General features: G+C 46.4%; 1 protein-coding gene across 1 annotated transcript; it reads left to right on the top strand.

Annotated features, from left to right (window-relative positions):
• The first annotated feature begins 10,167 nt into the window (after positions 1-10,167).
• LOC120839482 (putative nuclease HARBI1) lies at positions 10,168-12,644 on the top strand. Its single transcript, XM_040209751.2, has 4 exons — positions 10,168-10,187; positions 10,257-10,373; positions 10,442-10,555; positions 11,744-12,644. Exons 1-4 carry the CDS (start codon positions 10,168-10,170, stop codon positions 12,642-12,644), a joined length of 1,152 nt encoding a protein of 383 aa, XP_040065685.2.
• The last annotated feature ends 54 nt before the right edge of the window (positions 12,645-12,698 follow it).

Here is a 12,698-nt window from a genome sequence, read left to right as displayed (position 1 = left end):
TTTAATTCCGTTCCCAAGCGTGTGCAAATACGAATCCCGCGTTTTAGCAGGATATTACTCGAAAACAATCATAGGCTTCGAGCAAACGTATGCCGTTTCGCGCAAACGCAACTACGACGGCCACAGATCGAAGTAGGAGTGCTTGCAAAGTAAAGGATTCTGATTTTGCCCCTGAAGCGGCACCTAGGTACAGGAAGCGATATCTGGGTACACATATCGGCAGATTCACTGGGTCGGTGATGAGGCGGCGGGTTGTTCCCTCGGAGGTGATGTCAGCGGGTCGAAGGCAAACGACGAAACGTTCAAATGCATTTCGTCTCCTGATTTGGACGACCATTGATGAATCGTAGCCACGCTCCATTTTCACACGCGGGTCAGACAGAATCTGGCTGTACGCTAAATGCGACTTCTGGAGTCGTTTTGAGATAGCCTAGCTGCTGTTGTCGGTTTCGCTGCATAATCAAACCGATTGATGCGATTTGGGTCGGGAGAGAGTGGACGTAGTTCAGTATCGTTGGCGTACACTTTCAGAAAAAATGGAGGAAAAAAGTAGCAACGGCGCGTCTTCCTCCCTTCTACTGACGCGCCTCCAAGCGGACACGAGAAAAGGGGAGGAACGAAACGTTTTTCTCCTTCTCCAGGCAGACAGGAGCAAGTTTTCGCCCTCCCGACTCACCTTCTTTCGGTTTAGTTATTCGAGCGGGCCGGGCAAGTTGTTTAATAAATAGCTGTTGAGTTGATTGAGCTTCAGCGGCAACGAAGGCCACCTGTAATTCCGTCTTCTAGTCTAAACGTGCAGAACATTTTGGTTGCATTGACGTTTTTATCAATAATTTCATTAAACGAGCAAACGAAGCCGCTAGAAAGAGCGAAGTTCCGAAGCAATGCCAGCAGCGCCACGAACACTGGGTAGGATGGCCGTCTTCGGATCGCGGGACTCACGCGGCACGGAACTGCAGTAGCGAAACCACGCGGAACTGTGTCGACGTTCCCGACGTTATGGAAACCGCAGGAACTGCGTTTAAGACAGGCAGGTTTTGCTGCCGGCTGCCTGGGTGCCTTCCGTGCTGAGTTCGGTTCTGTTTTCCGATGCCGAGTGCAACCGGCTTTCAACGTGGTTCTGTATTTGTGCATGTCAGCAGCATAGCTGCAAAATCGTGATGGCGGTGATGTGGGTTGTTAATAGAAGGCTGGAATTATCGCCGATGTGACCGTGTGTTCGTGTATCAGTGGTGTAACAACACGAAGAGACCGTAAACTGTCGGGCGTTGATGCCGCTGGTCAGGCCGTGATCGGAGGGGGCGGGGTGTCGCACGTTGACATTCCGGTTTACATTGAAAAGTATAATACCGCTTGAGGGATTACGTGCAATCGATCAACGTGCGGATAGTCATGTTGGAACGCTGCTCTAAGCAGTATAAGCTCCTATCGTACAGTGGCCAATGTGGTTGTCGGTTGCCTCGTCCCCGAGAGCGATTGCTCTCTAGGGCAAGGACAACAGTACGAAATCGTGACGGAAAGTACGTATATTTACAGTGTGGAATTTTAGCATTAAAAAACCATAGTAGGTAAATTTCAAAAAAAAAGCTACCCTTTATTTTGCTGTTTAAATATATGCTACGGTTCCTGGAGAAACTGCCCTCCAAGTGGCACGCTAGGATGAGCGCTAGAAGTTTTCGGGCTCGCCACGGCATAGCTCCGTACACTTAACACCTGCCGCAAGTCGCGGCTTTGAATGCATTCAAGTTGATCGAAAAGCGATTTCTCAGCCCGTGAAGCATCACTTCCAGCAGAATGAATATCCGCTCTACAGAGATTAATTCACGACAGCAATTGCAGCTTTGCGCGAACAGCAAAAAAAAAAAAAAAACAGCAAAAAAACATTACAATAGAAGTACAGGCTACGACGTGCCGTGCGGGGAAACAAACTCATGGCTTCGAACCGCATTGGAGCGGCTTGATTTCTTGGCTTTCAAATAATTACGGCATCATCGAGCGTTTGTTTTTTAATAGGAGATTTATCCCCTGAGCCATTCAAAATACTCTTAGAGGTATGACATTGCTAGAAAAAAATCTACATGGTGGGAATACGTTTTATTGCTTATTCAGTCACCGAAATATTCCGCCCGTTCAAAACGACCAGTATAAAAGACAAAAACGCAGAGCATGGGCGTATGTGCCGTGTATGTGCTCAATGTATGTTCACCTGATGCCTCTCATAGGCGTAAAGTGTGTATAGTAGAGAATCCCCATGCACAATAGTGGCCTGAGGTAATCAAATTATTTTTTTATAAAACATGAATTGGGCGGTACCTAGCGCCACCTAGCCTAGCTACTTGCAATTACTCCGCTTGACCTCGCCATCTGGTGGCTAGCGATTCAACCTTCTTTCACGCTACGCGATAAACAGCGGCTTCGAGTTTGTTCTTTCCAGAGTGGCTTTTGGTTTCGCGGATTGAGAGTGCCCTTCTCCGTGATGTGCGGTTCATGAAGGAATTGTAACTTGAGGAACACCAAAGATAAGAGGCGAAGTGCGCGAAGTAACTGGGTGTTGGTTGTCTCCGTTTAACACCGCAGTGCTGTCGACGAGAAGTCTGAGTAACTGCTTTCGAAACGCAAGTTTCTGTACCTGTGGGGGGAATCTGGCTTCGGAAATAAACACAGTTTGCGGAAAGCTCGTGTTACGCTTTTATTTGCTGCTCCTCTCGTCCCGTACAAGAGACGTAGCGTCCTCGTGAACGCTTATTGGGCTGGATTTGCTCGATTCGGGGCCGCCATATTGAGATGCAGGCGACGGAGGAACTAGTCGCTCCCCTGCTTCGGGGACCAAGGTTTCTCCCTTTCTAAGGGAAAATAGGTTACAAGACCGTTCCTCCCCTAAGAGAGGACTATCCATACCCTTATTTCTAAGTGTGTTGTATCATACCTCCGCTTACGATCCTTCTCTACGTTTAGAGCTCAGCTCGTAGCTTTCTTTCGTGAGATGATTGCTGCTTAAGGGAGATCTCTATCTTGACGGGAACTCAGTCCCTACTCACGGCTACGATACATTGTGCTCGTCACCGCACGCTTCGCGGAAAAGTGTGGAACGTCACGTCTTGGGCTCGCATGTGCTGCCCGGCAACAGTGGCACTCAACCGCGCAACAAAATTCTCGCCCATCCATGAAAGAAGCCGAGCGCAACAACAAAAACGAATTAGGCTGCGGCGTTCACTCGCAGGAAAACGAAGGGAGGGAAATGCTCTCTTTGCGTTGAACGACGTCAGAGCACCAGTGTTGCCAACGAAAGCAGCGTTTTGCCCTAGGATGCGATGGGAGCAATATACATTCAATTACGTATGCAGAGGGGCATATAAAATTCAGATATTGCACGCACGATGCGTCTCGAGGCAATAACAATGATATTCAATTATTTTCTCGAATACAAAATTTGACCAGAAAATCTCTTTAAGCAATCCCCAAGCGGAAGTCATCTTCACTGTTTCTTGAATGAGCTACTGTAAACTCTCCTGATAAAGACATACATAAACAAAAAAAAATGAATGGCTGCTGTCGCTACTTTGATTCTTGAGGAAATGCGTTAGCACGTAGCGCAGGGGTTTGTTTTCTTCAGAGAACCAGTCTGTTCTCCCGGACGTTGGCGGTTTTGCATGGAGCCAACACAGCCTCCCTTGATCATCCCCCGCGGTCAGCACACGTTTGTTTTCGCAGAGCCGATTTGTTCTCCCGGGCGTCTGCCGTTTCGAAAGCAACCAATACAGCTTTCACTGACCGCCCCTACAGTCGGCATACTGATGTCTTCGGAGAGCAAGTTCGTACACCCGGGCGTCGGCGATTTCGGATGCAGCCACCACAGCTTCCATCGGTCACCCCCTCCAGTCCGTATAGTGTTGTCTTCGAAGAGCCTACTTTCCTACCGGATGTCGGCGGTTTCGCGCAAAGGGAATCGTCACTGAGCCTCGGTTTTACATTTTTGGCGTACATTGTACATACTGGGAAAGCGAAACTATATGCTTACGTAACGAGCTAACGAACAAAGCAGAAGAGCACGGCGGGGAACCACGCAGCGGCCTCACTAAACCAGTCTATTCCAGTCCAGCCCAAATAGAAGACGACAGCATGCAGGAAGGCAATACATTATTACGCATTATATAGATATGCGATGAAGTGCGCATGTTAGCACATCGTAGTTCGGTGCGTGTGGAGAGGAAGCTGGCGCTGCAGAACTCAGCGATCATTTTTGGGTTTTATAACCGTCCTTGCTTTGTTTAATCAGGATGATCGTCGTGCTGGAATGTGGTAGGACAATCTGTGCGTTATCTACATCAAATACCCAGCTTAGTACTGGCGTAATTTCGCCTATATAGAGAAATGCAGAACGGCTCCTCGCTGTCTAAACATCTAGCATCAAATTTTAGTACACCCTTAGCAGGATTGGGCTCAACTGGCAAACAATGAATAACATACCATGTATGGTGTTCGCATTATCGGAAAGCTTGAAATTAGTACAAAGGCGAAAATTGAGGAGCGAAGAGAAGGAGAGAGGATAAGGTTGATAGCTGAGATAGCTAGTTGGTAATTGTTGCACGTGCCGAAGTAAAATTGTGGAAACACAGTGATGAGAGCGCGCGGGGACGTTGGAACACAGAGTTTTGGTTGAAATGATTAGTGTAGGTTGCCTTTATGTGCGCTTTGCTTAGGGTAAAGTCATCTGGCCATTTTGTCCCACACTTTTATTTTTATTGTGAGTTCAGAAGCGCGTGAAAGAGCGTGACCCTGCACGCGTCTGTAGCGCTAACTGTGATATGGCGGCATTTTGTTTGCGTCGATTTCTTTGTACTTTACCCGTGAGCGCGTGCTGTCGGCATCGGGTACTACAAAGAGTGGCATCACCCTAAACAGAAGGACATTGAGGCACCCTAGATTAGTGGGTAAGTTCAAAGCTAGCCGCCTTTGTATTTCTCGTTGTTTGAACTTGTTCAAATGCAAGCGCCGAAGGCCGGATTAAGGCTTTCGAAAGCTTTCTAATAATGCGTTGAGACATAAGCATCTAACTTTGCGTCTACCCAGTAATCATTTCAAACAGAGCTCTGGGTTGCGACGTCCCCCGAGAGCTCTTATCTCTTCCTCTTCAACTTCAACTTCAACTTCAACTTTATTGTTTCTCTTCAGGGGAGAGGGGAAGGAAGAATAAAAAGCAGATAGTTGGCGCTTGACAGAGTTTATACACGTATATGAACGTATAAGCACGTAAGTAGATAAATGCACAATCAAAATATATAATTAAAGATCACAGCACCTTAACTTGACCAGTGGGTAAATCATTTTGTCGTTTTGGAGAGGTTCACGCGCGCTCTTTCAAGGAAAATGACGTCAAGGAAGGCACGTGACCGGTTTAGAATATACCCTTCTAAAAATCTGGGGGGGGGGGGGGGGGGGGGGGCAAGAATCGGTGGCCGAGTGGATTCCATTTTCGAACGCGCCAGCGCGAAAACGTAGCATCATGAGCTCCCTTGGAGCGGCTTCAGCGGCCCAGCAGGGCTGCGGTAACAGGAACTCGGAGACGACTACCCAGGAATATCAAGTCATTCTGCCACCGCTACCATCAGGTACAACTGCTTTGCATAAGGAGTTTTTGTATGGAGACGCGCGGAGTAGGAGACGCGCGGCGAGCACGAGGCGTGCACACACAACCTTATTACAACACTCAGTCAAGCTCCAACAAAAAAAAAAAAAAAAAAAAAACGAAGCGGGACGTCAATAACGCCACCGGTCGTCTGTTCCTAGCACTTTGAACGGGTCAAAAAAAAATTTAATATACACCTTTGCAAGTGGGATCCCGGCTTAACCTCGAACCGCGCGCCAAGGTAAGGCGGACCTACTCTCCAGCCAGGACGTTCGCTGGTTGTTGTACTATGTTGCCAAGCGTCTCTCGCCGAAGCATACACCACTGAGCACAGAAAGAAATTTTAAAAAATAATTATAAAACGTACACGTGTCGTCTTCGACAGCGAAATAGCAAGGACAATTAAATAAAATGCCTAAAGCGCTAACAAATCGAAAATTTTCAAAAAGATCTAAAGCCTCAAGGCGCTCTCTTCAGAATGCGCCAAAAGTCGCATGGCCTTTGCATCAACGATGGCTGCGCTCGCGGCCCTCGCGGCAGCTCTGGCTTCCACAACATGCAGGAACAGAGGCTGCGATCGTTATAAAGTCAGCTCCAACCCTGAAAGATGCCCCGTCCTACAATATGTGACGCTACGATTCTGTGTGGGTACCTCCTCCCGCGTTCCGAGACAGTAAGTGTGCCGCTAACGTAAGCCATCGGCGATGCAGCAAACGGCACCATCTTGTCATTGCGCACCCCAGTGACGTGCCCCTGGCGCACCCCAGCATGGCGGAAACGGTACGGGGCGCCAGCATCGCTCAAAATGGCAGCGCACAGGAGCCTTTCTTGCAAACGTGTATACGTGGCGACACCTTGCTGTGTTCGCGCGCGTCTGCCGCTGCCGCCACAGCGGTAGAATTGCAATTCATGTACGTGCGTCAGTAACCAACTTATAACTTCATTAGTGAAAAGCGTGTTCACTAATCGACTTGAATTTGCGTCGTAAAGCGTCACCTTTTTCAACTTTTATTTTATGTGACCGCAGAATGATAATTTTGAACATTGTTATGGCGTACTACTAAAAAGGTTTTTTGCGTCATTTTGTGTTTTGTTTGCTGTTTAGGTAAAATCAAATTTGATATATCTTGAGTCTTTTTGCGAGGAAAGGACCATCAATATTACTTTACTCTCTCTGCAAGCAAAGTTCATTTAATTTTAAATTTCAGCACTGAATGTTTAATTATAACCTTTTGTGACGTGCCCTGTCCCCGTCCTCTTTATGTTACTTCCAATTTATACATCTCACATTGCCAACACACTAGTATTGCTCGACCGAGGTATGTCCTAGGGTCTAATGTTTTAGAGTTCCTTAGAAAGTAATTATGCCTTTCGTAGGTTAACTACATCCTTTTAATATTATTAAAAAAAATCTAGAGTAGAGCCGTCAGTGTAAATCTCTTTTCAACTATGCGCTCAAGTCAGTGCGCAATACGGGCTACGATTATCTGCCTCATGTGCTCTCGTGTGTTTCGCTGCTCACTCGCCTTCTCTTCTAAGCATCGGGGAACGAAATGGCTAGAAATTACTGTAAGAGAGCAGGCGAGCTGGGGTGTATATCAACAATATGGATGAATCGCTCGAGACTGGGAAGAAATTATAAACTTTGGAAGAGAAATACCTTTCTCTGACACTTCCATGGTCGATGTTTCTTGTTTTCTCGACTAAGTCTCCAGTAATTCCTAAAAATGGGAAATTAGTAGGTAAGCAAAGTAAGCTGTGTTCTCAAATTTAAAGTTGTTTAGAATAGTAACTGGATAATCGGATTATTTTGGGGACAGCCAATAGGAAAAATCCGCGCTATTACATTAGAAGCGTAGGGATGTTCTAGTGTATACTTTGGAGAGTCCCATAGAAAGTAATTATGCCTCTTGTGTACTATACCACATCATTTTAGTAAGTTAAATATAAGCCAAAATACAGCTGTAAATTTCTTTTCAATAATGCGTTCAAGACAGTACGCAATAGCGACTATGATTATCTCTAGCTTTCCTCAAATCTTTCGCCACTTCCTTGCTTTCTCTTATTAATGTCGGGTAACAAAATTGAAAATAAGCAAAATCAGCAAGGTTCTCAACTTCGAAGTTGTTAAAAAAAAGTCGATACTGCATATTCGGGTTTGTTTTGTTGACAGCCATGAGGAAACATCGTAGCAACCACATTAAGAACTTATCGTAGAACGTCAGCGTCGGATTGCGGACACCACTCGAGCTCAGTCCGCCCTCAAAGTGACGGTTCCCCCAAGTAACGCAAAACTCTTGCATACTCTCAGGTGTAATTTACGGAAAGTCCCTTTTAATGTGACAAGTAAGCGTAGCTGCATTATTGAATTATGTGACAAGATTGAGAAACAATAACTAACCCTGTCCTCCGCCCAGCTGGCAATCAGGCGATCTTTCTTGAATCACCTCCCAGGAACCAATTAAAACTTTTCGAGACACAGATACTTTTTTGTTTTTGTTTAATACGACGCTGTGGCATTCGAATACTTTTTGCATTCGGTACATTACTTTACGAAGCGCGAGGCCAGCACGACAAGCTTACCAGCCTCCCGCTTCGTCTGCTCCTCGTGCTGCTAACAGGTCTGGGCACGCCTCGCCAGGGGGAGGAGTGGCGCTGCGTATGCGCGGCCAAACTTCAGCCGCACAGGGCCATGGGCCCGTAGCTTTTAAGTTTTGAGCAGCGCTCCAGTCGAGAAAACAGAATATTTTTGGCTTGCATTTCGAACGTTCATCATTGACCCCGTAAGTGATGATGTCAGAACATGGCGTCTGGGTCCAAACAAACCGTTGCTAGGAACGTTGCTGTGGACTAATGCATGTAGACTCCACACGAGGCTAGATTTTCGCTTACAAGTAAGTATATAATTTTTTGTAACCAACCTAACTTCTTGATATCTAATTATGAACATGTTCTTGCCATCTCAGCGTCGTATTGCAACGATGAAAGCCATTTGTGAAGTATTCCACTCCGCTTTGCTTTGGTAGCAGAGGATACGATAGGTTCGCTGGCCTCTGCTGCAGCGGGCGTCTTCATAGAATTGCGTCGGTAAACGAGCAACACAAGCAAGTGCATCGCCATAACCGCAGAGGCCTTCACAATGTGCGTTTTTTTTTTTTCTGTGAAGAACCCAGCTTAGTTCGGAGGAGCGAAAATTCCGTAAAATCAAACCACGTCATGCAGATCAGTTACGACGACGACCTGAAATGCATTACCGGCGTAGTGCATGCGAAACAAATCGTACGCCATTGAGATAAGTCGTTTATTATTATTAGTATTGAGGCTGTCAGGTTATTAAAATATTGCATGTCTCTCGCAATTTCGCAGTTATTATTATTTTTGTTTGTATACTTTAAATTTAGTGGATATGCTCTTTCGGTGAAGATCTCCATCGAACCCGCGATGAGAGTACAATCTGTAATAAACTCACCTTATGTTTTTTATCCAGTTCTTTCGCGTTTTGGGGTTTTGCGGAGATCTGAAGAAACTACAAGAATCTTTCTCCCCGCGATGGTTACAACCAGGTACGAAGCACCCTCCCATAGCGCGCGTTCGCAAAAAAAATTTGGGATCTCTATCGATCGCCTGAAGTGCTTTTCTCACGGGTGCATTGCGTTCTTTTAGCAGACGATCATCTCGATCGACGCCCGAACTTTCGATAAACCATATTTTGCATCGCACCCCACTATGAATTCTTATAAATGACTGAAACTCATTATAGTTCGAACCAATGCAATATCAGAATATTATCTTTATTCACCCGATTCAGACGCCGGCGCCGGCTTGACCGGCGAGCGTGTGGCAGGCGGCATTCTTCTTGCATTCGTCGTCTGCTGCAGGCATCTGAAGGACCGGAAGTTGCAGTCCTAAATACTTCAAAAGCAAGCGATTACCGGCACACTTCTGTCGAAACATACATTGCATTCAAGGTTTCTATATCTGTAATTTTTAAAAGTTTAAATTCTATTCCTGATTTTTGAACGGTCGGGTTTTCACAGCGAATCCTAGCCACATGTATTTGTCCATAACAAAAACCCTAGCAACGGTTTGTTTGGACCCATGATTTCACACTTACGGAGTCATAAACGCTTCCCCACCACAGTCTTTTCGTACTCCGTTCCAATATACGTGCCAGCGCAGCAGAGGCTACAAGAGCGAGCCCAAGCCTTCAGTGTGTCAGTAAAGCACGCACGCTCATGCAGTGCTAGCATCGTTCAGGGGAACGTGCTTTTGCAAGCTTCGACTTCGCTATCACTTAAGGGCTGTTTATACTCCAACGTCGACGAACGTGACGTGCGCTGGCGTTCGTCGTCAACAACGACACGACGCGCTGCGCTGAAAGGGTTGCGGTCAACGGCATTTATACTCCATCGCGGTCCAGCGCGCTCCGACGCGCACTTCGCGTTGCGCCTGCGCGTCGCCATGACAACCGCGACATAAGCTGATGGTCTATTTCCGTTTCCGTTTGCATTCTGTCCTGAGTTGTTCAGACGGGAGGAACCATGGAGAGCCGATTCGCGATGTATTTAGATCAGCAAAAAAAGAAAAAAATTGCAGCGGTGCTTTTATGGCGCCGATAACGGCGCCAGAGAACACGCACGATGTACGCACGAGACATATTTGATAAGCGCACAGTGTTTGGAGAATTTTACCATCTAGTACAGGAGCTGCGCGAGTCCGACCCAGAATACCACTTCCAATATTTCAGGTAAGGCGACGGTCGATAGTCATGTCGCTTATCATAGTGAATCAATTCTGTCGTTTCCTTTTGTGCAGGATGACGAAGGCTTCATTCGACGAGCTGCTCGGACTCGTCCACGACCGTCTTGTACACTCGCCCACACATCGCTCTCCCATCTCGCCCGCTGAGCGGCTGGCCATCACACTGAGGTATGTACTACTAGGGTGCCTTCATGTGCACTTTGCTTGGGGTGATGACATTTTACCATTTTGTTTCGAACGCTTATTTTTTTTTTTTTGTTCTGAAAGCGTGAAAGAGCATGTCCCTGCACGCGCTGCTGGCGTGACTATGCTAAGGCAACATTTTGTTTCTTGCGATTTCTTTGTATTTTCCCTGTGAGCGCGTGCTGTCGGCATCGGGCACTACAAACGGTGGCATTCCCCAAAAGAGAAGTACATTGAGGCACTCTATGTACTACATATTTGATATACACTTCATTTTCGCGGATGCTTGACTGATTAGGTTATGCTTCTAGGCGGTGTACTATTGCCGTACACACGCCCAACTCGTATTAAAATACCTCAAACCGGGAACTTATGCGCTCTCATCTACTCCGATATTTTAATTGAGAAGCCCAATCTTGACAGTGCGTTTCAAAATAAAGTTTGGGCTCTTAAATCCCCAGCAAAAATCAGGGACGCGACGTTTCAAGTAGAAACTTACCTCAAATGCTTCCTTTACTGGTTGGATGTACAACACGCATTCAAATTTTAAGTCTGAACTCCTAGAACGAAAAAAATCCTAAAATGGGAAAGTTTTCTTTTTAAGTTTTTCGTACTTTAAATAGAGACTTGAATTTGTAATATGTAAAGGGGACTAGTGAGGTATGTATTCGAGGTAAGTTTCAACTTGATAGTTTCAGTTGCTGATGTTTGACGGGCCATTAGTACTACCTTGTAACTTTATTTTGAGACACTCATAAACAAGCGGATCAACGTTTCATTGTAACACTTACTACATCAAACACATATTTTACTAAATAGAAAGGCTGACCCATTTGACAACATCGTCATTCATTTTTTTCCGCACTTTAAATTGAGACTGAAATTTTTAATGATTAAATCAGCACAGTAAAACTCGCATTCGAGATCAATTTCCACTTTATGCGCCAATCCCTTGATTTTTGCGGGCGGTTTTAGAGTAGAAACTATTTCAAAACACCGTAGAGCGTCAGTCAAACACATTTAGTACATATTTACATATTGCGTGTATAGCAATATAAGTCTGACGGAGCACTCTCGTAGGTCGTTCTTAGTCACAAACAGTGCAAATGACTGACTAAACAGTTGCTCTGTGTTAGGTACTAAGTCTCACAATTTTGTTTTTCACATTTCTAGGTTCCTTGCATCACCAGGATCTCTGGGCCATGTGGCCATAAATTACCGGATGCATAAAGCAACATTATCGGGGATCCTCCAGGAAACCCTGCCAGCCATCTGGGACTGCCTCTCCCCGTTAGTGCTGGAGCCACCCACATCACAACAGTGGGAAGAGATCCGGAGGGAGTTCTGCGTCAAGTGGAACTTTCCTAACTCCATTGGATCAATAGATGGCAAGCACTTTGCGATCAGGTGCCCACCAAACTCTGGCTCAATATTTCACAACTACAAGAAATTCTACTCGATGGTGCTGCTCGCTGTTGTTGACGCCCACTACAGGTTTCGACTGGTGGACATTGGGGCTGCCGGACACCAGTCCGATGGCGGTGTGTTGAGAGAGTCTAACCTCGGAAAGGCGTTAGCTGCCAACACCCTCCAGATCCCTGTAATCGCAGAGCCTGCACCACCTCTGTGCCTCCTGGGGGATGAAGCCTTCCCGTTGAAAACGTACCTCATGCGCCCTTTCCCCGGAAGAGGCTTGGACTACCGAAAAAAGGTGTTCAACTACAGGCTCTCCAGGGGCAGGCGTACAGTAGAAAACGCCTTCGGAATACTTGTGTGTCGCTGGCGGGCGTTTCTGGCTCCCATGCAAGGCACTGTTGAGCACTGTGAAAATATGATAAAAGCGGGAGTCTGCCTCCACAACTTCCTGACACGGGATGAAGCCTACCGCCCTCCTGGATATGCTGACAGTGTGGATGGTCAGTGGCGAGCTGACATTTTGAATGTTGGTGTAAACAGGAGCCTAGGTGGCAACAGCAGCCCAGCAGTAATCAGCATCAGGTACCAGCTGGCAGACCACTTCATCTCCCCTAGGGGAGCCATCCCGTGGCAACACGACATAGTGACGAGGGAGTAGACGACGACAGAAGGTTGTTATCAATGCTGTTCAATTTTTTTCTTTTCTTACAAA

The sequence above is a fragment of the Ixodes scapularis genome, unplaced genomic scaffold (genome assembly GCF_016920785.2).
Source record: "Ixodes scapularis isolate PalLabHiFi unplaced genomic scaffold, ASM1692078v2 ptg000187l_1___fragment_1__unscaffolded, whole genome shotgun sequence".
In the NCBI taxonomy this organism is placed as follows: domain Eukaryota; kingdom Metazoa; phylum Arthropoda; class Arachnida; order Ixodida; family Ixodidae; genus Ixodes; species Ixodes scapularis.
Note: the sequence above shows the minus strand (reverse complement) of the source record. Positions and strands in the feature narration are given on the sequence as shown.

Bases quoted from the DNA above. Each gene is read 5' to 3' on its own strand.
- LOC120839482 (XM_040209751.2), top strand. From the start codon at position 10,168: ATGGAGAGCCGATTCGCGAT. The intron at 10,374-10,441 runs GTAAGGCGACGG...CCTTTTGTGCAG, and splicing joins TACCACTTCCAATATTTCAG to GATGACGAAGGCTTCATTCG. The intron at 10,556-11,743 runs GTATGTACTACT...TCACATTTCTAG, and splicing joins CGGCTGGCCATCACACTGAG to GTTCCTTGCATCACCAGGAT.